Here is a 27,607-nt window from a genome sequence, read left to right as displayed (position 1 = left end):
CATTTTTTTCGGTGCAATTTAATTCAAAAAGTAAAAATCTTATGTGTTCTAGAATCATTACACGCAAAGTAAAATATTTCAAGCCTTCTTTGTTTTCATTTCGATGATTGCAGCTTACAGCTGAAAATTTCAGACCAAAATCAGGTTGCTTTAAAAGCAGCCTTCACCTTGTCTGTATTGTTGAGTCAGGTTTTAGTCAGTTGGCTGGACAATCAAGCACAGTTATATCAACTTCCACCGTGGGCAGGTTCAAGTCCTGATGGAAAAAGAAGTCAGCATCCCTATAGAGCTTGTCAGGAGATAGAAGAATGCTCTAAAATCTCCTGGTAGATTGCTGTGTTGTCTTTGGACATGATATAAAAAACGTACCAGCAAATGACATGGAACCCCAAATTATCAGCACCTGATGATATTCAAGCAATTTGGATTATTTACCTCTTCACTCTGAAGACCTTGGACTCTGGGACCTTGATTTCCAAATGAAATGCAAAATCTTACTTTCATCTGAAAAGAGGACTTTGGACAGCAGTCCAGCTCTTTCAATTTCCTGAAGACGTCTGTGTGTTGTGGCTCTTGTTGCACGAACTTTACTCCACTCCTAATGAATCGGCTTTGTTTGACAATCTTCTTAAGGCTACGGTCATCACTGTTGCTTGTGCACCTTTTTCCTACCACATTTTTCTCTTACATGTACTGGACTAGAACGAGAGAAAACTTAGTATTTATACTAATATACTAATATTTTAATAAATTGGGTTTTTGATTTTCATGAGCTGTAGGCTGTAATCATCAAAATCAAAACAAAAGAGGCTTGAAATATTTCACTCGATGTGTTATGAATGACAGTTTTGGAATTAAACTACTTTTCCACCAAATTAATATTTTTTTACAGATGCACTGTCTTATACTGAAGAATAATCTCATAATAAAAAGTATTCAATAAAATCTCTTTCAGACAGAATACACAAAATATTCACATATAAAAAAATCATTATTATAATCATTATATAAATCATATTTATAAATAAACCTTCTGATTATATAAACAGAAATTATAATCAATAAGTAGCAGTGTGATGAGATTATTACTCACTCGCCCTCTAGAGCGATTATCCTGTTCAGGGTCCAGGAGGTCTGAAGCCTATCTCAGGGGACTCTGGTGCACACCCTGATCGCAGTGCACATGAGCACAAACACTCTCATACACCAACTCACACACTATGTGCAATTTGGACACAACAATTAGCCTACTCTGCATGTCTTTGGACTGTGGGTGGGAAACACACACACTTAGATCCAAGGTGGGAATCAAACCATGACTCTGGGGGTGTGAAGCTACAGCGCTAACCGCTACGCCACAGTGCTGCCAATAAAACAATTTATTTGGAGCAATTATTAAGGAAAGCTGAAATTCGGGTCCCTATGACGCTAATGTGGATTTAAATATTTTTATCAAGATGTCCGATCCGGAGGTCAGGGTGGATCTGGGGAGCAATGCAGGAGTACTTTCGGGTTAGACTCTGGATTTGCTCTGTCACTGCTTACTGTACTGTTGCAACTAATTACACTAATAATTTTTTTTTAAATAAAAATCATCGTAATCCTTTTTGTTTTTGTAGCAGATTCTCATTAATTAAACATGAGGCTGATCCGCCAGCCTATGTGCATGTGTTACATCTCCTGTTGCCCCAAATGTTCTGAACAGAAAGCAACCTTTTATTAAATCCTTCGCTAATGATAATTTTCAGGAGAGAAAAGCTCTCTCATACACACACCATACACTCACACACACCCCATACACATGTATGAGATTTGCATTAATTAACATTTAAACCAGAGTGGGCTTTCGAGTGTTTCCCAGCTCCAGTAATTATACACACTCTAACTCTCATCTAACCTTTCATCCCTCTCTCAGTGCGTCTGCTATCAAAAAAAAAAAAAAAACGAACAAAACACTAATTTCGCTAATTACATTTTATATAATAACATGGCTTTGGTGTTATTTTCCTATGATATGATTTGTGGAACACGCCACATAAAAAAAAAAAAAATGTGTGTATTATGTGTGTATGTGTTAAGAAAATAATTTACTAGTTAAGGGCGAAAAATGTGAAGTAATGGAAATTGTATTTGATTTTTATTTAATTTACTTTTTCAAATGCAAAAAATATTCTTCATTATTGGAATTTTTATTTTGTTCAAGAGCAGCTCAGGAAGTCATAACACACAATAGATCTATTTGGGGTTTATAAACAGAAAGAGAGCAACCTGGTTGGAAAACGATGCAAGCAGCCCAGCAAACTGTATTTAACCTAACAGGAAATTTAATCAAGACGTAGTTTATTTACAGTAGAAATGGGTAAAAAGTTAGAGTAATAGTTATTAAAGTATTATTATGGATTATAATTAAAAGACATAAAGAGCTGTTCGGCTAAACAGACACTTTAACACGCTGTAGCTTGAAATTGTTCTCACGGCTAGGTTTTATGTCAGTGGCTAAATGATGCTAAGCAGCGGTCTCACAGAAAAGCTTTTATACTAGAAAGAAACTGAAGGCATCGTGCTAAACAAAGTTAGCGAGCTAAAGGTGTCCATTATAGGCCACAACTTCTTTCTAGTATTAGCTACCAAGCAGTAGATAACTTAGCCAGTTAGCCAACCCCTGTATGGAGTTATCTAGACAGTATTAAGTCAGTATAAAATCTTACTTATTAAGCTCCTGGTTAGCCAACAACTGGAGAGTGTTAGCTAGTTGGCCAACATCTACTTAGAATTGGCTACTTAGCACATACTAGTAAAAACTTGTATGCACTACAGTACAACATGTACCTAATATGTAGCACCTAATCAGTTTTAGCTGGCTAGCTACTGTAATACCCATCTAGAATTAGCCAGTTAGCCAACACCTGTCTAGTGTTAGTTAGCTAGCATATATTTAGGGTTTCGCGCCCCTGAATACAGAATAAAGCGGTATAGACGATGAGTGAGTAAGACGATGTTTAGAGTTAGTTAGCTAGCACATACAGTAACTGTTATCTAGCTATCACCTATCTAGTATTAGCAAGTTAGCTAAAATAGCTACATAGCCAATACCTATCTACTGTTAGCTAGCGAGCGAGTTTTTTTTCAACGTTGCACCTAGGTGATATAAGATTGCTAAAATTAATCTAGCCAGCTAACTAGCGAGCTAACCCTGTTAAATTCCTAATTAGTTTAGCTATTTACTGTAGCTGAGATCAGTAGCCTGTTCGATCAAATAAAAAAGTTTTCTGAACACTTTTTTTCAATTTCTTAACAGCACAAAGGAACATTCTAGAAAACAAAGTGTCAGATATAATCACTACAATTTGCTGCTGTTTTTGCAACCAGAAGGCACAAACGTTGTAGCTGCTCCTGTTTTCTTTCTGTAAATGTTCCTCATAACAATGAAGCATGTTGTGTTTATAATATTAAGACTAACAATGTGTTGAGATTTGATTTATTTAACTTTTCTTTTGGGATACAGTAGAAGAAGAGATGTAAGGGGTGAAGCGTTATGAACAGCAGTGAGACAGGGTGGGGGGTTTGGGGTTTTGAAGACGAGGCTTATTTGTCTTTTTCTTGCCTTTTGCCGCTCTAATGATGCACTTACGTTACCCGCTCTTCCCTTTTTCTTACACCGTACCTACTTAAGGAGGAAGTCTGGATTGGTAAGTCGATGCTATCCGCAGATTTAGGGACTTACTGTAGGACGCTGGAGGACTTTAAAGCTCTTCCCGACCTAAGGGACCTAAACTCAAACCAAATGTCTCAATCCAAATGTTTAGTTAGACTGAATTAAATGGAAGTCTTGTTTTTTTCCTCTCTGTCTTTTTATCATATATTATTTTTTAATGATGTTTAATAGACAGAACCTTTAAACACAGCTTTCTTTGCTGTTTTTTTCTTCTTCTTTTTATTGCCAAGTGTTTTATTATTATTATTATTATTATTATTATTATTATTATTATTATTATTATTATTTCCTTTCTTTTTAATCCTTTCTTCTCTTTTTAATAAATCAGTCTTTTATTTTATTTTTACACTTTCCCTTTTAGTGCATATTATCAGTTCTCCTTTCATTTCTTCTCCTCTTCTGGCATGTGACAAATTTGCATGACTTGTTTTTTAAATAATTCTGGTCTTAATTTCTTCTCTGTGCTTCGTAGGCTTTTGTAGAAAAGCTCACTCTGCTGCTAGAAGATTAGCACTTGATTTTTTTTTCTTCATTAAAAAAAATGAAACAGCATTGTTTTCTTACAGGTCGTACACTCGCGTCCTGGGCTCGAACCGTCCATCATGCAGGACTCGGGGTGTGTTCAGGGTAAAGGACGCACAGATTACGATTCAGGAAATGATACGTCCTCTCCGCCGTCGTCTAAAACCGGTGTCTTGAGGGCGCAGGACGTGACAGACAGACAGGAGAAACTGAAATTTATGGACAATTTGTCCGATTCAGGAAACTCTCTGAGCAGCTACGAGTCTCTGAGTAAAGCCGAGCGCAGGGAGAGACGCCTTGATGTGTCGGTTTTCAACAAGGTTAAAAGGTGAGAGATGAAAGCTACGGTGATTATTTTCCTAATTACAGCACTCCTCATGGGTTGCCAACACTGATAAAGATTAAAGCATGGTGCATTAAAATTTCTCTTTACTAGTTTTATTGTACACTGACAATGGAGACTCGTTCCATGTTAAATTACGGTCTCCTTACAGAAAGCTTTACCATATCAGTGATGACATAAAATTTTTAACCAGATTAAGTGCAGCATCTTCTATTTATTTTGTTTCTATGAAAAACAAATTGATAATGTTGTATCTAATTAAGAACATTTATACAACACTTACTTCCGATTTGGCGAGAGGCATTTTTACGAGTGGTGATAATAGACAGTAACATCACTGGGAGGTTTAACTATATGTATCACTTCGCGTCACAGGTGTTCTAACAATCGTTAATAAACTAACTGTTGGTTAGAGCGTGGGTGAAAGTAGGTCTGTTCGGTCCGCAATACTGAGCAGAGAGCAGCTGCCTGCCAAAACCCACATTCTCAACAAGCCACAGAAGCACTTTTAGCAAGGATGCACATTTTAAACACCACTATGTTGGCTTAGTAATTGCTTCTAAGTCGTTCCGAATCGCCTTAATCGCTACACTACTAACTAGGTTCTAACACAAGGCTGAATGCCAAATCCCTCTCTAACCTCTGATCAAGTCCACTGCTTGTTGTGTAGAACAAGGGATTGTACACCCTACATAGTGCACTAGCCTTCCAATTAATTTTTGAGTTTTTTGAGATTTAACAACCAGAACCCGAAAGTTAACAGAGCTGACATTCTACAATGGAATGAAAGAAAATGTAAATAGAAACTTAATAGATTTACAGGACTTTCCTTCGCCTCCATGTTGTATTCTCCTCACCTTTTGGCTACAAAGTACTGGTAAGAATTTAAAACTACTTTCACCCCTGTTAATTACAGCTTCACCAGTCGTGGTTAGTTAGTTCCGGGCAGGGCAGAAGGATCTGTGTTGTACTGTATTTAACTGGTTAAATAAACAAACAAAACATAATTTGTTTAGAATAAATGGTGTTTGGGAAACTGTTGTATAAAAGTAATGTCACACTTGAGGTCGTGCTGTATACTGTATAGCATGGCTGTGTTTACATGGCTAATATTTGTCTATCAAATATATTATCAAATATTTACACAACCTACAGTATTACTCTGAATGGACCAGATCGGGTCAGCCTGTTCTGATCTGGGTGGTCGCATGATGCAGTTTTTTTCAGATTATTAATAGAATATTACGGTCCATGTTAGCGCATCTAGAGAAGCTATAGATAGCAAAGTAATCAACTCTTCCTGACTAATAAGATTTAAGAATTCAACTTGGGTAACTTGCCTACATAATGGAAACTTTAATTATTAAAAATTTTAGCAAGTAACGTTGTACTTAACCTAAATTCGGTTTACATAGAAGCACAAATTTAAATCATATTCACAATCTTATTCAGCTAATATTGTCACACGTTTCCTGTAATTTCAGCGAAGAGTCGAGCAGCTGCGTTGGATTCATGAGCCATCGGTCTCCATCTGCTGTTAAATATCATTATCGTTCAGAAACTCGGTCTCGCAGCAGGAGCCGATCGTCACGCAGTTCTCGCCACTGGGGGCGTTATTTATCCAGGAGCAGGTCTCCATCCTCCAGTCGCAGGTTTGACACGAAACACACCTCAGTTTAGGCGCACCCATGTGATTATTCAGCTGGAGTATTTAGCTCTGTGTGTGTGTGTGTGTGTGTGTGTGCAGGTCTTATTCACGTTCGTCCAGTCACTCTTGTGACTCCAGGAGAGGCAGTGTGTGTAGCGTGAGCAGCCGACGAGGTGGAAAACATTCGAGATACACACCGGACCGGTACGCAGCAGTGCTCTGACTTGTCTTCAGTTGTAATGTTCTGAAATAATACTAAAATAAAAAAAAATCCAGCAGTTCTCATTATGTCCTCTTGGACATTCTGTTACATAATCAACTGGGGCAAGGTAAAGTTTGTTAGACTTTTTCACTCTCATCATCACTGCCAGTTTTAGGTAAAACATTTTCCCAGAAGGCATTGCAAATATAAAACCTTTCAGATTTTTAAACAACAACGAAGCTCAACGTTTGTTATTTATGTTACTGAAAGCACCCGAGAGAGAAGAAGAAGCTCCAGTTCTTGTGAGAAGCCATCAAAGCGAAGCAGGAAGCGCAGCAGGAGGAGAATCTGTTCGCCGCTGAGGAAAAGGAGACGAGACTCACCCAGTCATCTAGAGGCGCGGAGAATTACCAGGTCTGGACGCAGCTGTATCGCTCCACTCACTTCACTGTAAAAGCTGATAGGTTACTTTTGTAGACGTACATCAGGTCCTGATACCTCGCTAAAGTATATGCGAAGCGAGCACGATGAAAATAATAATTTTCACAAAGTCTGCTGCTTCAGTGTTTTTAGATCATTTTGTTATATTGTTTGTTGATGTTATTATGATATACTGATGTATAATTACAAATGTTTCATAGGTGTAAAACTGTCTTTTATTGACAATTATTGTACATCATGTTTATGTAATAAGTCAATATTTGCAGTATTGACCCTTCTTTTTCAAGACCTCTGCAATGCACCCTGGCAAGCTGTCAGTCAACTTCTGGGCCACACCCTGACTGGCAGCCCATTCTTGTATAATCAGTGCTTGAAGTTTGTCAGAATTTGTGGGTTTTTGTTTGTCCACCCTTCCTTGAGGATTGGCCACAATTGGGATTAAAATCCTGGCCATGGGGCCAAAATTTCAATGTTTGGTTCCCCAAGCCACATAGTAATCACTTTTGCCTTATAAAGGTGCTCAATTATGCTGAAAAAGGCATTGTTTATCAACAAACTGGTCTTGGATGGTTGGGAGAACTTGGTCTTGGAGGATGTCTTTGTACCACTCTTCATTTATGGCTGTGTTCTTAAGCAAAATCGTGGCATGACACAAGACTAATGGTAGCGCTCACCTTTTCTTCTCCACATAAGCTTTTGTCCTGATGCCAGTCCTCAGCATTCCAATCCCTGTACTTTTTGTAGAGTATCAGTCTGTCCCTGATGTTTTTCTTGGAGAAAAGTGGCTTCTTTGCTGCTCTTCTTGAAATGTATAAAAGTGAGCACTACCATCTGACACTTGTCTCATGGCAACAGTAAACCATCCTGAGACCATTCATGTGTACTGTTACTTCTCAGCCAGGGAAGCGGACTCACTCACAATTTTGACTAAGAACACAGCTATGAATAAAGAACGGTAAAAAAAAAAAACATTTTCAATAAGCAACTTCTCCCAACCATACATGGACGGCATGATGGAGCACCTTGCCATAAGACAAAAGTGATAACTAAGCATAACATTGCAAATATTGTCTCTTTGCATAAACTTACAGTAATCTAATTGTCAATAAATGCCTTTGACACGTAAAAAATGCTTGTGAATGTACTTTAATATACCATAGTTACATCCAGTGTTGGGGAATGTTAAGTTTTAAAGTAACTAATTAGATTACAAAATTACTGCCTTTAAAAAGTAATCAGTTACATTACAGTGTTACTTTCTAATAAAAGTAACTAGTTCGAGTACTTTTCCACTGCAGAAAATGAAAACTCCTTTGTGATTCATCATGCCTGTTGTTTTAGTCAAGACCTTTATAATTATTCTACCATCATCAGTCAGCGAAGTTTAGCCAATAATCTGTTAACTATTAATACCCCTATCTCACCTATGTAGTTTCACGTGGTGGCCGAAAGTACGGTTCATCATAAGTCACCAGAGAGTTTTGGCGATGTGATTACGTTTCTATCTTTTCACGCGTCGGTCCTGGCATAGTCAAACCGCATAGATAAGATAGGGGTATAGATAAGATAGCAGGAATAACAGAGGGGGGCGGGTTATCGGAGGCGGGGCTTGTAGGACGGCTTTCACACACACACTAAGGGATTAGGTATGACTGCTGTCTGGCTCATAGATTACATAAATTGTCTAAATAACGGATTACATTTTTGAAAAACTAACTAAATAACTAAGTACTTAAATGGCGAACCTAACGCGTATGATTAATCGTTACATCAAAAAAGTAATCCAAGTACTCACCCAACACTGATTACATCTAACAAAAAGACCTAAAAACAGTGAAACTGCAGACTTTGTGATAATTTATATTTGTGTCATTCTCAAAACTTTTGGCCACAGCGGTAGAACAAATTAAATAAGACAGGATTTATTTATCAGATTTTTAATGTTATCTCTCTTTTCGGCAGTGCAAGGAAGCGGCCGATTCCCTATTACCGCCCGAGCCCTTCCTCTTCCTCGAGCCGCTCGAGCAGCCTGTCGGCATGGAGCCTATTCTCCCTCAACCGCAGCCAATCACGGAGCCCGCTCCACGGCCGCAGCAGGAGTCGCAGCCGTTCTTCGTACCGCAGTTACGGTCGCAGCTCGTCGCTCAGCTCCACCTACAGCAGCAGGAGCTACGACACGCTAGCCAGCTATAACCGCAATCGCCGCTAATTTACAGACAAGGGTTTTTTTTTTCCTCCCCTTAAAAAAGTGACATATCACAAATATACGTAATCTAGCAGAGGTGAAGGACAAGCACAAATCTAAACATAGAAGCTGGATTTATAGTGAAACAATGTAAAAATTGACAAGCTAAATCTTACTCTGTTAGCGAGATATGACTAGCGAGAAGGAGCTAAGCATTGCTAAGTTTATCACAACAGCATAGTTCCAGCTAAAATTACAGTTAGTCGAACATAAAGTCAAGAGATGAAATTTTACTTTAAAACAAGTTAAACAAAAAACTGAAATTACAGAAACGAGCAAAAATTAAAATAATTGTATCTAACTTGGTTAACAATGAAGCAGACTAGGAGCTAGCAAGGGGTGAGGCCATTTAGAGAAATATAGATAGATACTTTATTGATCCTGAAGGAAATTACAGTAATACAGAAATTTACACTAAATCTAAGGTAAAGATAGGGGTGTTTGTACGGTAACAAAAAAACATGGGAAAAAAAAGTTCAAAAGAATAAAACTGTGAATGGATACGGGATGCCATGTGGTGGGGGAAAAAACACCACAGAACACACTGGAACCTTTCTGTATTTGGTATCACTTTCTTTTCACTAGCATTCCAAACGACTAGCAGGCTAAATGAGTGTCGTATGTGTGTGTTTGTGGGTGTGAGTGAGTAAAAAAAAAAAAAAGAACGTAATTTTTTTGTTGTTTAGCCGCGCTACAGCAGTTAAAGCAACACAAGCTACAGTGTCCCTTCAGATTAGTAACCTCGAGGCACACCATTTACGCCTGACGTGTGAATCCCTTTTTTATCCGACCTGCCGTCACTTTCTCTCTCTCTCTCTTTACATTTTTTTTCTCGTTTGAAGAAACGTTCAGAAATCGCTCGAGGACAGAGATGTATGGCCTCCATAACAGATTTTACTGCTCTTCGGGATTGTTTGACACCTGCATCACATTTTCTTCCTTTTGAAAAATGTGCCACGCAGCAGAACGCACGCTTCATCAACTCAAATGCCAGCCGTATTTTTCTTCCACCCGAGTGAAAGACAATCCAAATGCCAGTAGCCGTTACAGCGACGGTGCTTATGACGGCGATAATGGCGGACGATTTGAATGAGACAGGAGCCCATCTGTCTACACTAAACAGCTTCTTTTATTTTATGGGAACATAAATTCATTGGTATATCTACAGTGTAAGACCTCTAAATACTGAATCATTTATCATGCAGTGGGGAATTGGCTTAGATGTACATACAGAGTTCTGACTTTAGACCAACTTTATTTATTTATTTATTTGTTTATTTATTTAAATGCAAAGTAGTGTCCAGGTCATGTGTAAAAATTATTTCCCATGCTCCCACCACCACATTTTCACAATCTGAGCCCTGGAATATGGCATGTGCTCCATAGATGTGATATATTTAATACATTCAGGTCGTCAGCTGACTTCATTTTATTGCCACATAACGTTGCTGAGTCTAGACCTGAGCAACTGAAGCAATTCCAGATCATAACACTGCCTCCAGAGGCTACTACAGTGGACATTATGCATGCTGTGTATCGCTTCATGCGCTTCCCTTCTTACCCCCACACACCGATTGTTCTGGAATAACTCAATCCGGACTCACATGACCTTTTCCCATCGCACTGAACTTAAAGACAAAGCCTTTTTTTCTGATAAGTCACACTAACAAGTGGTTTTCCTATAGACACACAGCTGTTTCGTCCCAATCCCGTGAGTTCTCATCATATTTTGGATGTATGGAAATGCTTTTACTCTCCTTTTTCAACATAGCTCTAATTTCTACTGCATAGTTAGTACAATGCAGCTCGACTAAACATTTAAGTGTTGTCTAATCACACTCATTATCAAGGTTTTTCTGTGAAGTTGATGGTTCAGCACTATCCCTCCAGGTCTAAATAATATGCTGGGCATTTCTTAGCGTTCCAAGAATATAATCTGAAGCATTCCCTAACATTATTCCAGTCGCTCTTATAACGTTAAACAAACATTCCAGGAATTCCCAGAAAATTGTACAGTACAGAAAATTGTTTAAGGAACCTAAAAATGTTTTCCAAATATCTTTTTTTAATTGTGTAAAAAAATAAGGTAATACTGACAAAATGAAACCAAACGAGGCAGACAAACATTACACACTTACTGTAGCCAAACCTGAAGCTAAAGCTAGGAGTAAGAAATTGTAAAACCTTAAGCAAGTATTTTATTAATACATTTTAATCTACATTGTCAAGGACTTGAATATGTACATCTATAGCAAATCATCATAAGTCAAACTAGCCATCACAATTAGTTACAAAGTAATAACCACTGGAAGAGCTCTTTATTTTAATTTATTTAAATACTTATTTTGACATCATTTCACATTCCATGTATTATCAAATATATTATTTATTTATTTATGTGCTATTTATTTAACTTATCATATTTATTTCATTTCTTGTCAGAACATGGAAAGCAGCCAGATACTTGAGTTTTTTATATTTGTTGTATTTATTACTTTTTATAATCTAGATGATAGATAGTAGTCAGTAGAAATAATTAATTTTTCTATGTGTATTAAGGATAAAAGTTTGTATTTTTTATTTTTATTTGTTTTAAACTTGTCTGCTCTCACACACACTCTCATACAAATGTTACAAATTCATACAAAAGTTACAAATCACAGCCACTAAAAATTATATAAAGCACCTGCTTAAAGTTTGTTTTACAGTTGTAAAATTAAGAAACTGTAAACATTTTAGTAGGAATTATTAAAGTATAATAGATATGATTCTGAAAATGTCTAAAAGTCTTCACCAGCCTTTGGAGGATGTTCAAGTCTAAGGAAAAACATGTTAAAGACTAAATACACGTTTCTAGCTTTATTTAATTTTCACCATTGTGAACAATTTCAAATTTCTTTGTTGTTGTTTTCACTTTTTTTTGTTTTTGCCTAATTATGAACATAGGCCAAGCTACACTTTTATTTTAAAACAATTTAGCATGATAATCTGTAAATCTTTTGTGTATATTATGCAGAGGATTAATGTGACTGAAGTAAGCATGTGTATGATTTATTGAAAAGGACGTGGATTTGTAAAAAAAAAAAAAAAACACGAATTCTGGCTGTTATAAAGATTCAGCATATTTATGATGTCAAACTATATGTACTATATATTACAAAAATAGATAATACTGGAATTTCAAGAGAAATGAATAAGGTTACACCAGCGTTGTCTGAAAAGCCGGATGTATCTCGATGGCTATTTCATGGAGAACCAAACTCAAAGTTCTTTAGTTCTTTGTGAAGGTCTGTGTATTATATTGTACAGTGCATCGTTTTAATTAATCCAACTGGTCAAAGTTTTAAACATGGCGAGACACGCGGCCCAGACGCTAGAGTTACTGTCTTACTTAGGACTTCATTAGGGTTAGGCATGGTACTGTACAACAAAATATGTGTAGATTTCATTTAAATAAATTCTAATAAACATCCAAAATACTGAAATTTTTCTCTGCTTACTGTTATTATTAGAATGCCCACTTTAATAAACACCCCAAATTATACAGTTTTTTACTACCTAGCTTCCTTTCTAAAACAGCAGTCATTATAAAAACGTTCCAAACACTTCAGTTTTACTTTTATTTTTATTTTTATGACAAAATTGTCAATTTTAATTTATGTCCCAAACACAATTTTTTTATTTTTATCTTTGTATAGTTTTTATGAGCGGCATGGTGGTTTAGTTGTCATCTTGCACCTCCAGGATCAGGTTCGATTCCCACCTCGGCTATGTGCATGAAGTTCTCCCCGTGGAGTGCATGTTTTCCCAGTGCTTGAGGGTTTCCTCCGGGTAATCCGGTTTCCTCCCAAAATCCAAAAACATGCAGCTTAGGCTAATTGGCGTTCCCAAATTGCCCATAGTGTGTTAAAAAAGGGGAATAAATACAATGGTCACCATTGGTATCCATAGTCCTTAGTTGGTTCCTGGATGGATGGATAGTTTTTATTACAATGTTGTCCGTTTTAATAAACATCCCAAACACTACAATTATTGTCTTTTTATAGTTTTTATTACATTATCCAATTTAATAAAAGTCCCAAATGCTGGAGTTTGTCAATTTTCAGAATCGTTACTAGAACATCAGCCTTTTTCTACTGTATATAATAAACTTTCCAATTGCTTGCATTATTCTCTCCTTGGTGTATTAGGAGGTCATTTTATTAATTGTAATAAATGCTACAATTCATCTTCTTTACTGTATAAGCCAATATTATAGCAAAACCTAGCATTTTTACTAGCATTCTTAATAGCATTCCTACTGAAACCCTGAAATGTTTTAAATGGCTTAAAATGTCCACATTCAAATGCTAGGATTCTTCTCTTCTTAGCATTCTTACTAGAACTTTAGCCAATTTAATTAAACATGTCTGATGCTACAGTAGATGGTTGTTAACTGCAACTTTTATTAACTATAAACTTGACCAATAATAAACGTCGCTAACAAACACAAGAAATTTCATAATGTTTTATAAAACATAATGTTCTTTACTAGCTAGTGTTCCTAGAAAGCTAGAGTTCATCAGTATCAAGCATTCGTACTAGAACATACAGCATTTTAATACATAAATGTTATAAACACTGAGCCGTTCTCAATGGAGCTATATTATTAGAACATTGACCATTTTAATAAACACGGCAAACACTAAAACTCCTCAACACATTGCTTTTGCTATAATCTTATTGTAAATGTATTAAACAGTAACGTTCTTCACATCTTAGTTGGCCATTTTAACGAATATTTCTTAACCTCTACAGACAATTCATTCCAATAAGCCAGCATAATAACATCTTGTTTTTGTTAGAAAAAAATTGAGGTTTCTTAGGATAAAAAATTGTTAGTAAATCAATTTTCTTTGATTAGTTTTAATTTTAAAGTCTTTTTTTCCAGTAATTTTCCTGTACGTCTGAGGGAAATGTCAACATTCCTGACCTGTTTTCAAACTTCATATACAGACTCGTAGGCTTTAAACTTCTTAGCTGCTGTCATTAACCAGTAAACTTGCGTAGGTAATGGTTGCTTAGCAACAGTGCTCTATACACACATATAAAACGTTACCTCATATGCTAACTTTTAATTAGCCAGCAGATATTATTATGTCTTTCCTACATACTTGGTAAAAAAAATTTTTTAATTTATCTTCTTAAATACATTCTTGTATCCACTGTATTACTGCTTGGGATACAGTATGTCCCGTCACTTTCTATCAATTGTCAGTATTTAAAAAAAACAAACAAAAAAAATTACAATTATTTCAAATTTCATTGAGAAGTGCTATGAGGATCCAAATTAGATGTGTGTATATTAAAATGATTATGGAATATTATGAGAGAGTGAAAGTGAAAGAAAGAGTGAACGTTAGTGTGAGTGTGTGTATCCTAGAATACGAATGTGTCCCCTTTTGCTAGGCCTAGTCTTCCTCTGTTGTCTGAGTCCATGTAGAAAACCTAGAATAAATAAAGAGACTTGTTTAAACCCTAATACATGTGTGTTGATGGTGTTGAATTGGAATGTCATGCCTCAGTGTCTTCATAAGGGGAGCCTGGGAAGGAATAAGAGGAAGGTTAGGTTTCTTGGAGGTCAATTTCGTCGAGTCATCTTTACCGGTATAGAATAAGCGTGTGTGTGTGTGTGTGTGTGTGTGGTGACATCACCTCGCATACCGATGACCCGAGCCCTGACACTGGTCTGATCTGAGGTGAGTTAGCTTCCTTTAAATAGGCAATGACTCACTGAAGGAGGGGAAGTTTGCAGGCAGTGTTCACATGCACCCTAATTTGCTATAAGAAAATATATTATAACTCCATTATGAAGTCAGCATGTCATCTTTATACAAACCATTTTGCCAACGTTTCCAAAAATGTATTTAGTATACACACATCATACACTATATAGACGAAAGTATTTGACCAAACCTGTTAATTATTGAATTCGGGTGTTTCAATCAATCAGGTATTAAGGGTAATCTTAATGCTTCAGCATACCAAGACATTTTGGACAATACTATGCTTCCAACTTTGTGCCAACAGTTTGGGGAAGGCCCTTTTTTTATTCCAACAAGACTGAGCCCCAGTGTTCAAAACAAAGACATGGTTTGATTAGTTCGGTGTGGAAAAACTTGACTTGACCTCAACCCCATCGAGCACCTTCGGGATGAACTGGAACGGAAATTGCGAGCCAGTACTTCTCATCCAACATCAGTGCCTGACCGCCTAACTCCTCTACAAAATGAATGGGCACGAATTCCCACAGAAACAATTAAATCTTGTGGACAGCCTTCCAAGAAGAGTGGAAGCTGTTATAGCTGTAAAAGGGGGACCAACTCCATATCGAAGTGTATGTATTAGGATGTCATTGCAGATTTGGCCGACTTTTGTCTACATACTGTACTGTAGTGTATTTCCCATCCATTGTTAATAAAAATGTGAGGGTAGGACTGGAGTGTATCCCTGGGAACAAGGCGGGGGACACCCTGGATGAGGTGCCAACCCATTACAGGGCACAACCACACACATACACACTCACACACCCAGTCATGCACTATGAGTAATTTGAAAACACCAATCACCAACACCAATGTTTGAGGAAACCCACCAAGCACTGGGAGAATACACACATACACCAGAAGCAAGATTCAAACCCCCGACCGTGGAGGTGTGAGGCGACAGGGCTAACCACCTGTTTTCACTTATGATACAGAAGCCTTAAACAGTTGCTCCCTCAAGAGCTTCTCTCTCACTGAAACACTGCTTGTCATGTTCCTAAAAATCAAAATATTAGATGACACTGGAGACTTCTTCCTTAAACGTTAAATAAACATGTCCATATAAAAAATGTTACCATATCAAGAATGATATATTTTTCTTTGGTAAATAACCATTTTTATTGTAACTCCCAAAGAGTATGTTGTTCGTTTTGGAATTTTTTTATGCATACATGATACAAGTAAGCATGTAAGTTGTTCCCGTAGAAACAATAATGTTTTAGCATTCTGTGTTACAGCCAGAAATACTGCATGTACCATCTGAGCTGTAATAGAACATAAATAAAATAACCGGATAATGAGTGAACGAGACCGTAAACATGACGTTAGCTATAATTAAAAGTACGGTATAAATAAAATGCCAGTTTAGTAAATTAGATACTGATCTGATTATAAGTGTGAATGGAGTGATACACACTCACTGATGCTAGGGTTGGATATAAATAGATCATGAGTTCTTCCTGGATCATTCTGGATTCTTCTGGAACTTAGAGTAAGAAATTGCAAAGCACTTGAACACTGCAGAAGCTGCTGGAGTCCTGTCCTAAATGTGGATAGGAGAGGAGGGGTCTTTATCAGGGTTGCCAGATTGATTGAGGCAGCCTTCAACCATCTACATTCAACTAAAAGAAATAAGGAGAAAAATATTGCAGAAATTAATTCATATTAAAAAGTTGAAAAAAATACCTCGACCCCTGAGCATTTCCATGGACCACAGTTTGAGTTCCACATGGATTGTTTTTACGCTGAGCAATTTAGGCAGTCTTTAATAAGTATTAATCTATACATCAGACTGTATGAAATGATCCCAAATCTACTTCTATACCACTGTTTGCAGTAACATATTTATCATGTCAGATTAAATTATAACATTTGCTACACTCCTGTCTACACACATGAAAAAATCTAGTTGAACCTTGCATAGCGTGATAGCTGTGGTTGGTATAGTGGTTAGCGCTGTCGCTTCGCACCTTCAGGGTCAGGGTTCGATTCGTGCCACGGGGTCTGTGTGCATGGAGATTTCATGTTCTCCCCGTGCTTGGTGGGTTTACTCCGGTTTACTTACACTGTGCAATGGCATGCAGGTTAGGCTAATTGGCGTTCCCAATTTGCCCATAGTGTGTTCATGCAGTGTGTGAATGTTGACCAGAGGTCCTACCACAGTCGCAAAATGGGAATGAATGCAGTGGTAATCATCACTGTCCTCAACGGCCCATAGTTAGATTACAGAGATTCCTAGATGGATGGATGGATGTCGAAATGCTACTGTTGTTTGAAGTGATAGTATTGCATTTAAAAGTCATAAGGAAGACATAAACATAATATTTTTTACAAAATTATTCCATTACTATTAAAATTAATACCATTATTATTATTAGTAGTAGTAGTAGTAGTAGTAGTACTGCGCTGTGTAGCAAAACCAGTGTGTACATGCAAATAGTTACACATCTAAAAGTCAAAATGTTAGAAATAATAATACAGTTGTACTTTAGCATACAAACACTTTGTTTTTTTTTTCAGAACTAAAATAAGTTGCGCGTACATCCGAAAGCCGGTCTAAACTTGTTGGCATCAGTGGAAAGCTAAGGGAAGAAATTTACTTGAAAAAAAAGGAGCATATTAGCAAGGACGATAGCAAAGAAAAGGAAGTCACTTTCAGTTTTGTATTTAAAACAGCCAGTGCCAATGGGGTTAGTGTCTTATTTATGTCATATTTTACTTCATTTACATCTTTTCTAAATGTTTTGATTGTTTTTATATGCGGATTATAATGTTGGAAAAACGGTAATATTTTTGGATGACTGGAACAGATTATCTGCATTTACATTACTTCGTAAGGGAAAATGTGTTTTGCAATACAACCTTTTACCTTAAATCTGTATGCCCTAGTATAAGATATTTAAAGCAAAATATAGGCTATAGGTAGGCTGTTTCGATAATTTAAAGCAAGTTTTAAAACTTGGCACAGAACAGCTTGTTCACACATTGTCTACAGGACAATCCAAGCCCAATTATTATTATTTTTTTACATAATACCAATCTGGCAACTTTTCCCAACCCAAATATGGCAACCCAAACTCTCCAGGCGGTATAAAACTGCGCCAGTCCACTTTTGGCTGGGGATCCTTTTAACACACACAGCGAGTGTGCTTTAAAACTCTAGGTGTATAAGAGAGAGAGTGTGTGTGTTTGTGTGTGTGTGGTCGGGCATCCAAAAGTGACCTTATTCACTTTTTTCTCTTTTGTTCTCAGATAATTTATTAATCTTTTCAGAAACACTTTTTTTAACTCCTAAACTTTTTAGAGACTTTTCCAAACTTTTGTTAAACACTTGGAGAAGATGGCAGAAGGTGATTTCTACCCCCTGGGCAGCAGGCAGCGGGTTGCGCGTGACCCGTTCTCCGCGCGCTTCATGGATCCGGACTTCTCCGTGCCCATGTCCGCGTTCCCGGAGGATCTTTCTCTGGACTGGCCTGGCTGGGCGCGCCCCCGCCTCAGCGCGCGCCTCGGCTCGCCGTGGACGGGCTCGTTGCGCTCCTCGTTCCCGCGCACGTCCATGAGCGCGCAGTCTCCGCGAAGCACGCCGCCGCTGGACCCGGACGAGCCGTGGAAAGTGTGCGTGAACGTGCACAGCTACAGCCCGGAGGAGCTCAGTGTCAAAACCAAGGACGGCTTCGTGGAAGTGTCAGGTGAGAGGGACAGTGGGGACAGAGTAAGGGAGGAAACCAGAAGGTTTCCTCTGTTCCCCAAGACAAGTTATTTATTTTTAATTTAAAATATAATAATAACAAAATAAAAATCACAAATTTAATACGAGCACAAACATAAGTTTAAATTAAAACAAATAATGTAGTCTAATATTGTTCCTATTTTATCTTTATCTTTATTTTAAACTGATCAAAATTAATTCTCAAACCAGACAAGTATAAATAGACTGGTTTAGAAACTGGTTCAAACCGGTTTGTTAGACTGGTTTTATGTTTAATATTTGAGGTTAGAAAAACAAGGTGATTTTTATGACTGTTTTTTAGTTACTTATTTTAGTTAGATTTAGGTTTAGGCTTATACTGTATATTTAGATTAAACTGGTTTAGTTTAGATTTGGTTTAGTGTACACTTGTTTCGATCAGAATGGTTTAGTTAAACTGGTTAAGTTTAGACTGGTTTTGGTCAGAATGGTTTAGTCAAACTACTGTAGTTTGGACCAGACCGATTTAATTTACACTGGTTTGGGTCAAACTGGTTTAGGTAAATTGGTTTATAGTTAAACTAGTTTAGTTTATACTTTTTTTTTCTTTTTTTTCTTTTTTTTTTTAGGTCAGAATAGTTTAGTTACATCGGATTAGTTTAGTCTGGTTTTGATCAACCGGTCTTAGCTTAAAGTGTTTTTTGTTTTTGTTTTTTTGTAAAAAACTGATCTAGTTTATACTGGTTAAGTTAAAACTGGTTTAGATGAAACTGATGTAGTTGTAAATTTGTTAGGTCAAACTGGTGTAGTTGAACTGGTTTAGGGCAAACACATTTAGATTAGTCTGGTTTAGGTCCAACAGGTTAAGATTTTACTGGTTTACGTCAGTTAGGTTGATTTGGTGTGGTTTGAACTGTGTTAGATCAGTCTGATGTAGTTTTAGGCTGGTGTAGTTTAAATGTTTAGGTTGGATAAGTTAATTCATACTGATGTAGTTTGGATTGATATTATTTAGGCTGACTTTGTTTCATTTATGTGGTTTAGAGCAGTTTAGTTTGAACTTATTTAGTTTAGTCTGGTTTAATTGACAATGGTTTACTTTAGCCATTTAATTTTGAGTGACTGACTATGTGTGTGTGTGTGTGTGTGTGTGTGTGTATGTGCATGTGACACAAGCACAGTGACTTGCACATTTCAATTATGCCTGTCTGACGCTCTGTCACCTGCTAAGACACTTTAAGAAAGATCACACTTACAACCCCGAGTCAGAATTAGAGAGGTGTTGTGTGGTGTGTGTAAACAGTGCTGGAGCAGAGACACACAGGGACATAAAGTCGAGTGAGGATTCACATTCAGCTTAGTGTATCAGTGGCATCTGTATAACGATCAGGTTTTAAAGATCACAGCGATAACTAAACTTTGATGAAAGAACAAAGCGTGGCTCTTTAAGTAACATTACACCAGACATTAGTAACTAGGTCACGATGTTGTGAGTAACACACGACAAGCTACAGACACACAGCGAGATACAGACACGCCTTAAGATACAGACACACACCGCAGCCTGTAGACACACAGCGAACTACAGATGAGCAACGATCTAGAGACACACAGCGATACAGACATACAGTAAGAGACAGACACACAGTGAGCTACAGTACAGACACAGTGAGATAAAGACAGAACGATTTAGAGACACATCAATCTATAGACACAAATTGATCTACAGACACACGGTGAGATATAGTCACACAATGAGCTACAGACACATGGATCTAGAGACAAACACTGAGATTTAGACACAGCGAAATACAGTCAACAGCGAGTTTGAGACACTAGGAAAAGATTAGCTATGACACACTGATCATGTTTCTTTGTCATTTTAAGAGCTGACCTCATGTTTAAACTTTCCAGCAGTCTGGCATTGAGCTTTCTGTGAAGGACACACACACACTCACACACACACTCACACATATACACACTCAAGCATGCGGCCCTGTCCTAAAAGACCCTACCGCAAAATTACCTACTTTATGTTGTAAAGTGGAAGCAAGTGTTTGTGTGCGAGTGTGTGTGTGTGTTGGGGTGTGCTCACCAAAGCCAAGAACACACAACAATTTATGGTCCAACAGCTGCAGAGAGAGAATGAACGGACAGACTGAAAGAAAATACAGAGAGAGAAAGAGACAGAAAAACAGAGGGACAAAAGGAGCAGAGAAAGAGAGATAGAACAGCAGAGAAGGAGAAAGACATCGTGAGATAGAGAAACATGCAGGGAGAAGTTAGAAAATGTCTGAGAATGAATTCGAGGCTTAGTGCTTAAACTTTTCCCTCTCTGAGGAAAAAAAACTTGGGGTCAACGGTCATGATCAGAACGTGTGCTTCTGTGTGTTCATCCTCGTATGAAAGAAGAACCACAGCGAACTCGTGCACTGAGCTAAATGTCAAGTGTCACTTCATTTAGCAGCTGTTTTGCTATTTTGTGTGTGTGTGTGTGTGTGTGCTAGGTAATAACTGTAGTGCTTTTTTCTGTTTAGGGAAACATGAAGAGAAACAAGACGAGGGAGGAATCGTGACGAAGAACTTCACAAAGAAATTTCAGTGAGTGTCTCTGCATGGATCTAGGACCGAGATGGGAAGAAGGATAGAGAGGGAGAGAAAAGGAAGAGAAAGACAGCAAGAAAGTTAATGATAAAAAGGAAAATGATTGAGTAAATATTATATGAGAAGTGAGATTAAGTGCACCAGATGTGAAATTAATTACAAAACATGTGAGCTAAAATACAATAGATGTAAGATTAAGTGCACTAGATCTGAAGTTAACTACAATAGATGTGGGATAAAGTGCAGTAAAATTAAGACAAAGTGCTCTAGATGTAAGATTAGGGGCACTAAATGTGAGATTATTGCACTAATTTATTTAATGTATTTTAAATAAATAAAGCTTGCATCTAATGCAATTGATATCACATTTAGTGCAGTAGATGTGAGATTAAGTGCACTAGGTGTGTAAATAAGTGCACTAAATGTCAGATTAATTGCACTTATAATTTAAATAATTAATCTCACATCTAGTGCAGTAGATGTGAGCTTAAGTGCACTAGGTGCGTGACAAAGTGCAGTAGAAGAAAGATTAACTAAATGTAAGATGTCAGATAAAGTGCACTAGACATGAGATAAAGTGCAGTAGAAGTGAGATTAAGTGCACTCGATATGAGGTAAAGTGCACTAGGTGTGAGCAGACTTCACATTAAGGCCACTAGCGCCCCATAGCGTGACAGTGAGCTCGTCCTGCCCTCGCAGCACATCTATAAATACACTGTGTCTATTTTGGCTCGCTCCTTTTTCTCAACGCATGCTTTAGTCTGCACCTGGTTTAGGCCCTCATGCTGCCTTTACACTCCTGGTGACCTCTGACCTTCTGTAACAGCTGGGAAACTTCTGAATGAACACAGGATTATGTTTGGGTTCGGGATTCTGATTGATCTGTGTGTGTGTGTGTGTGTGTGTGTGCGCGAGTCTATTTCTATCATAAACAAGGAAACGCACAAAATGTAATCAGCTTCAGCCAACATTCTCCATCACTTTTTTTCTTTTTCATTTTCATTTGATTACTTCTTTCATTTCTTTGTTACTTTTTTCTTTTTCTTCGTTCTCCATTGAATATTTCTGCCACTTCTCTCTCTCCCTTTCTGTCTTGCCGTTACTCCATCTATCTGTTCCTTCTTACTTTTATTCTTACCTTCTGTCTGCCCTCTACGTATATACAGTATGTGTGTGTGAGTGTATGAGAGAGAGAGAGAGAATGTGTTTCTCTCAGACAGCAGTTGGCAGTCTTACAGGATCGATACAAGAGATGAAATGATAATGAAAACTTTTTGCTGGAGGTAAACAGACTGCATCGATGCCTGCAGCCCCAGCGCTGAGATCATTTATCTCACACACACACACACACACACATACACACACATACACACACACACACACACACACACACACACACACACACACACAGAAAAACAACTCTACTGCCTTGGAGGGGGAGAGGGAAAACTTTACCATGCTGTGATGAATTGAGAAGGCAGCAATAACAAAAACAATGGAAGAAAAAAATGAAGGATAGAAAAGGAGTGAGACCATCAAGGCCATCAGGAAAAAGAAAGTGACAAGAAGAAATGGCAGTAACAAGCAATGTGAAAGAAATAAAGAAAGAAAGAAATGTGAAAAGGAAACACAAACAAAAATGACAGATTGGAGAAATAGAGAAAAAAAGATTAGAATAAAGAATTTAAAAAAGAGTGAGTGAGAAAAGGGATAAGAAAAAGATAAAATCTGGTATAAATAAAGAATGGATGATGGGTAAGACAATGAAAAGGTGAGAAAAAAAGAAGTGAAGCTAAAGGACAAGAAAAAAATTAAAAGGAAACAAAGTTAACATGAAAAAGAAGCAAGGTGAATGTTGTATTTAATGAATTTTTTTTTCCCAAAGATGCCTCATAGCTATAAAGTGTTGTGTGTTTCCATGGTAACACACAGCCTGACTGACAGCCCATAGTAAGTGTACTAACAGTTTAAGTGTAACAAAGTAAACTTCCTGAGGTAAAATGTTTATATAATTACTCTCTGTGTAAAACACAGTGTTGGTATATAAGCACTATGTCTCGATGGAGTGTGTGTGGTTTGTGTGAAGGGACACACACTAGTGTTAGCGTACTGTAGCAGCGTGATGTTAATGAAATGCCGAGGGACTCCTGAACTAACACTGCTGTTTAGATTACAGTCCACACACTCGCCTTCACTACCGTATTAGGTCAGAGCGCTGGTGTGTGTGTGTGTGTGTGTGTGTTCTCTCTGTCCCTGTGTATAGGGCAGCCAAATAAATCATATGATATGCTCTAAGATCATAAAAGTTCTAAGATTTATAGTCTATACGGCTAATTTTAGCAAGTTAGCTAACAAATGCTAACCTGACAGGATTTTTCAGAGAAATTTATGGCACTGTTTGAAAAATTCGTAATTTTTCTCGATAACAAAAGCTTTCTTTGTTAAGCTAATCTTAAAGGAATTCTAAAATCTTGAAGATACGTAAATCATTTTTATAGCGAAAGCTAGCTTGACAGCTAACAAGTGCTAACCTGATAGGATTTCTAAAAAGCTTTTACATCATTTTTTTTAAAGTTTATTGTCTCAATAATAAAGAATTGTAATATTGTACCGCTAACACTATATAAGCTAACTATTGCTTAATACTGCTTAGGCTATGTTTAAGGAATTTAAAGTAATGTCCACAGTCTTCATTGCTAACACTAGCATTAAATAATGTGGGTATTTTTATGGTGGGTATTTTATAGCATTCATAATCTTTACTGCTAATGCTAGTTATTATGATGAGATAGTCTCCAATGATTTCTAAAAATGTTGAAATTATATCTATACACTGTACTTATTGTTGAATCAAGCTAGACATTCGTTTTGACAACACAAGCTTTCAATGTTGCTCAGGATATATATATATATATTATATATATATATATATATATATATATATATATATATATATATATTTCGCTAACACTTAAAAGCTAACAAGTGCTAATCTGACAGGATTTGTTTAAGGAATTTATAGTTCATGAAGTCCACAGTCTTTAGAGCTAACAATAGCATTAATTGATAAAAGGACTTTTATGTTGGGCTTTTATGTCATGTTCATAACCTTTACTGCTAATTCTAGCTACTGTAGTTATGACTGAATTTTGAAAGTTTGAAGTTATTTATGTATACTGTATGTATACATTTTTTATGGACTTTATAGTTCATTAAGCTCACACTAGCTAACACTAGCATTAATCAATGAAAGGATTTTTTAATGTCATGTTCATAATCTTTAATGCTAATGCAAACTATCTGTGATGAGCTAGTTTGACAGGTTTTCTGTTTTTACTGTAAAGTTACATACTGCATTTTTTTGTATCTGCTTAAGCAATTTGTCAGTATTTATATAGTTTATAATCCTTCATATTGCTAATTCTAGTATTGCTAATTCTCTAAGCTAAAAAGTCCTAACCTGAAAGGATTAATGAGAGGAATTTATACTTCACGATGTTTATCTTCAATGCTAATACTAGCATTAACTAATGAGAGGATTTAATGTTATGTTTTTATGTGAAGGTCATAGTATTTATTGCTATTGCTATTTATGATGAGTTAATCTGTCAGAATGTTTTCCAGATCAGTACAATGCAGTACAATACTTAAGGTTTATAATTATTTTTTACTGCTGAAGAATGAGCTAACAAATGTTAATCTGACAGGATTTCTATAAGGATTTTTGTGTCAGGGGTTTTATGTAAAATAATTATCTTTACCGCTAAGGCTAACAAAAAAAATAAATAAATAAATAAAATAAAATAAATATATATATATATATATATATATTTATTATTATTTTTTTTTTTTGCTAAAGCTAGCTAACAAAGGCTAATTTATTATTAGGTGTGCAACAATATAGTTTTGCCTAAGATTTGTTAATAGCAATAAACTTCTCGTTTTATGTTAAATCTCGACTTACAAACTAAGTGTGGACTAAAAGCAAGTGTGTTTTACACACCAGTGTATTAAGAGCTCATTGTAATGCCACGGAGTGTTGTTTGACTATACAAGCTGTTAGCGTTAGCACAGTGTACTGTCCCTGAAGGCTCTAGAATGTTCCGCACCTCCCAGTCCCATTTCTATTCAGGAATGTTGCAATAGGAGATGATTTGGGGAGGGGGACCTCTGATCCATGACATCACTACATGTTCATGTTAAAAGCATGCACACACACAAACATGATAAAAACAATTTAATCAGTCTCTCTTTCTCTCTCTATTTCTCACCTTCACTCAGCATTTTCTCTTTCTTTCTGTATGTTTTGCTCTCTATTCCTCTCTTCTTGTAGTCTCACACTATCTTTTTTCCATTTGTGTCTTTTTTACTCTCTTTCTATATTCTCTTTCTCACTTAAATTTTTCTCTCTTTTTTCCCTTTTTTCTTTCTCTCTTTTAGTGTTGTATTTTCCCATTTATTAATTTTTTTCTTATTTTTCATCTTATTTTTCATCCTTTCCTCATTACTTATTTTTTCTTTCTATATTTTATCTTACATTTTTGTTTGTGTTCCAGTCTGTTTTGCACTTTTTTTCCTTCTCCCTTCTTATTTTTTTCTTTTTTCCCCCATTTTCTTTATGTCTGCCTCTTTCACTCTCTCTACTCGTCTTTCCTTGTGGTCTCACTCTGTCACTTTCCTTTTTCTGCAGTTACACTCTCTCCCATTTTTTAAATTTTGTCTTTCTCTCATTCTTACTAAGTTTTTTTCTTTCTGTCTATTATTTCTTACATGTTCCATTGATTTCTTTTCTCTTTTTCTGGCTGTTTCTGTCTATCTGTCTTATTCTGATACTATACCACTCTGATATACTCTCTCCCTCTCTTTTTCCATATCTCATTTTTCACTTACTTTCATTGCTTTTTTTTCGGAAAACTGATGCTCTTTTGCTCACTTTTGTTAATCTTTTTTATTCTTACTTCATTGTTTGTTTTTTCTTTCTTTTATTTCTCACACTTTTTCTTATTTCTATTTCCATCTCTCTCTCTCTCTCATTAAAATGGTTGCCACACTGATTACCCCACTCTGCAGATGGAGATTTCAGGTGATAATCTTCTCATGAGCGGTGATTTGTAGTAATTGGGAGCAGACTCTATTTCTGAACTCCACACCTGCATCTCTCTCTCACACACACAAACACACAGCAAAATGACGAACTCAGGAAATACATTGATGGAATGATCATTCTCCCATCCACCTGTGTGAAGAAAAAAACTTTAAACTAACAGAGAGGTCATAGTGGAGTAACTTTCTACTAGTGATAATCATGTGTAGATTTATTATTAATCCAGTAAACCAGATGTGCTTAATGAGGAGCAGTAGAAGAGTTTAGTAAGCCAAAGCTTAGGATATTTCACATCTGAGATACTACACAGTAAATGTAATGTACAATTTAGTTTACCATGTGTGCCGAAAGAAATAAGGGAAAAGAAAGATAAAAAACTGACAGAAAGGAAGAGAAAGAAAGACATTTGAATGAAAGAGATGCAAATAAAAAAGAAGCAAATTAAAAAGATAAAGTTCTTAAAAAGGGCATACTAGAAAGCAAAGAAAGAAAAAAAAACTAAAGGCAGGATGAGTAGGGGAAAGAACGAAAGAAAGACTTGGAAACCTGAAAAAGATTAAACAGACTTTGGAGAAGAAAGACAGATTAATTAGGAATGGAAATAAGGAAAAAAAATAATGAAATACAGATAAGGACAGTAAACAAAAATTAAGAGAAAAATGAAGGAGAAAGATAAACTACAAAACATAGAAAGAAAGACTGAAGAGAAAGACAGAAAACAGGCACAGAAAAATAAAAAATTAAAGAGATAGAAGGAGAAAAAGGGACAACAACAGGGAAAGAAATGACAAAAGAAAATAAATAGACAAAGGAACAAGTCTAAAAAAGAATTAAGAGGAAAAAGGGAAAGGCGCAAGAGAGAAATTAACAGGAAAAAATTACAAGAAAGGCAAGACAAGGATGAAATATAAACTCAGATAAGAAATGAAATGGAAACAGTGTGTGGTGAATTGTGTAGCTTTTGCTGTTTTTTTTTTCATAGAAAATCACCTCTCTCACTCTCTCGCTCTCTCTCTCTTTCTCGTGCAGGATCCCGCTGGAAGTGGACCCGCTCACGGTGTTTGCTTCTCTCTCTCCTGAGGGAGTGCTGATCATCGAGGCGAGACAAACTCCTCCGTATTACCTGTACAGTAACGAGGCGCCGGTCGAGCCCATGGAAGAACAATTCAAACCGCAGGAACCTACCATGACTTAAAAATCTGCTTCCCCTGAGGAAGCAGCGGGGATGTGATTTTGTACAAACTATTACTGCATTTTCTAACTTGAAATGTTGTTTAATGTAAATGTATGG

General features: G+C 36.6%; 2 protein-coding genes across 2 annotated transcripts in view; both read left to right on the top strand.

Annotated features, from left to right (window-relative positions):
• The window catches only part of srrm4 (serine/arginine repetitive matrix 4), an 87,046-nt gene extending 75,612 nt beyond the window's left edge, over positions 1-11,434 (top strand). The window contains exons 9-13 of the mRNA XM_053481340.1: positions 4,282-4,565; positions 6,065-6,232; positions 6,328-6,432; positions 6,701-6,844; positions 8,834-11,434. Of these exons, the coding sequence (XP_053337315.1) occupies positions 4,282-4,565; positions 6,065-6,232; positions 6,328-6,432; positions 6,701-6,844; positions 8,834-9,080 (948 nt within the window). The 3' untranslated portion in view covers positions 9,081-11,434. The remainder of the gene's footprint in view (positions 1-4,281; positions 4,566-6,064; positions 6,233-6,327; positions 6,433-6,700; positions 6,845-8,833) is intronic.
• A 6,622-nt stretch (positions 11,435-18,056) lies between these two features.
• hspb8 (heat shock protein b8) lies at positions 18,057-27,607 on the top strand. Its single transcript, XM_053480455.1, has 3 exons — positions 18,057-18,609; positions 21,146-21,209; positions 27,346-27,607. Exons 1-3 carry the CDS (start codon positions 18,261-18,263, stop codon positions 27,509-27,511), a joined length of 579 nt encoding a protein of 192 aa, XP_053336430.1. The 5' UTR covers positions 18,057-18,260; the 3' UTR covers positions 27,512-27,607.

This window comes from Clarias gariepinus, chromosome 21 (genome assembly GCF_024256425.1).
Source record: "Clarias gariepinus isolate MV-2021 ecotype Netherlands chromosome 21, CGAR_prim_01v2, whole genome shotgun sequence".
In the NCBI taxonomy this organism is placed as follows: Eukaryota; Metazoa; Chordata; class Actinopteri; order Siluriformes; family Clariidae; genus Clarias; species Clarias gariepinus.
The sequence above is the reverse complement of the archived record's forward strand: the minus strand, read 5'-3'. Positions and strand labels throughout refer to the sequence as shown.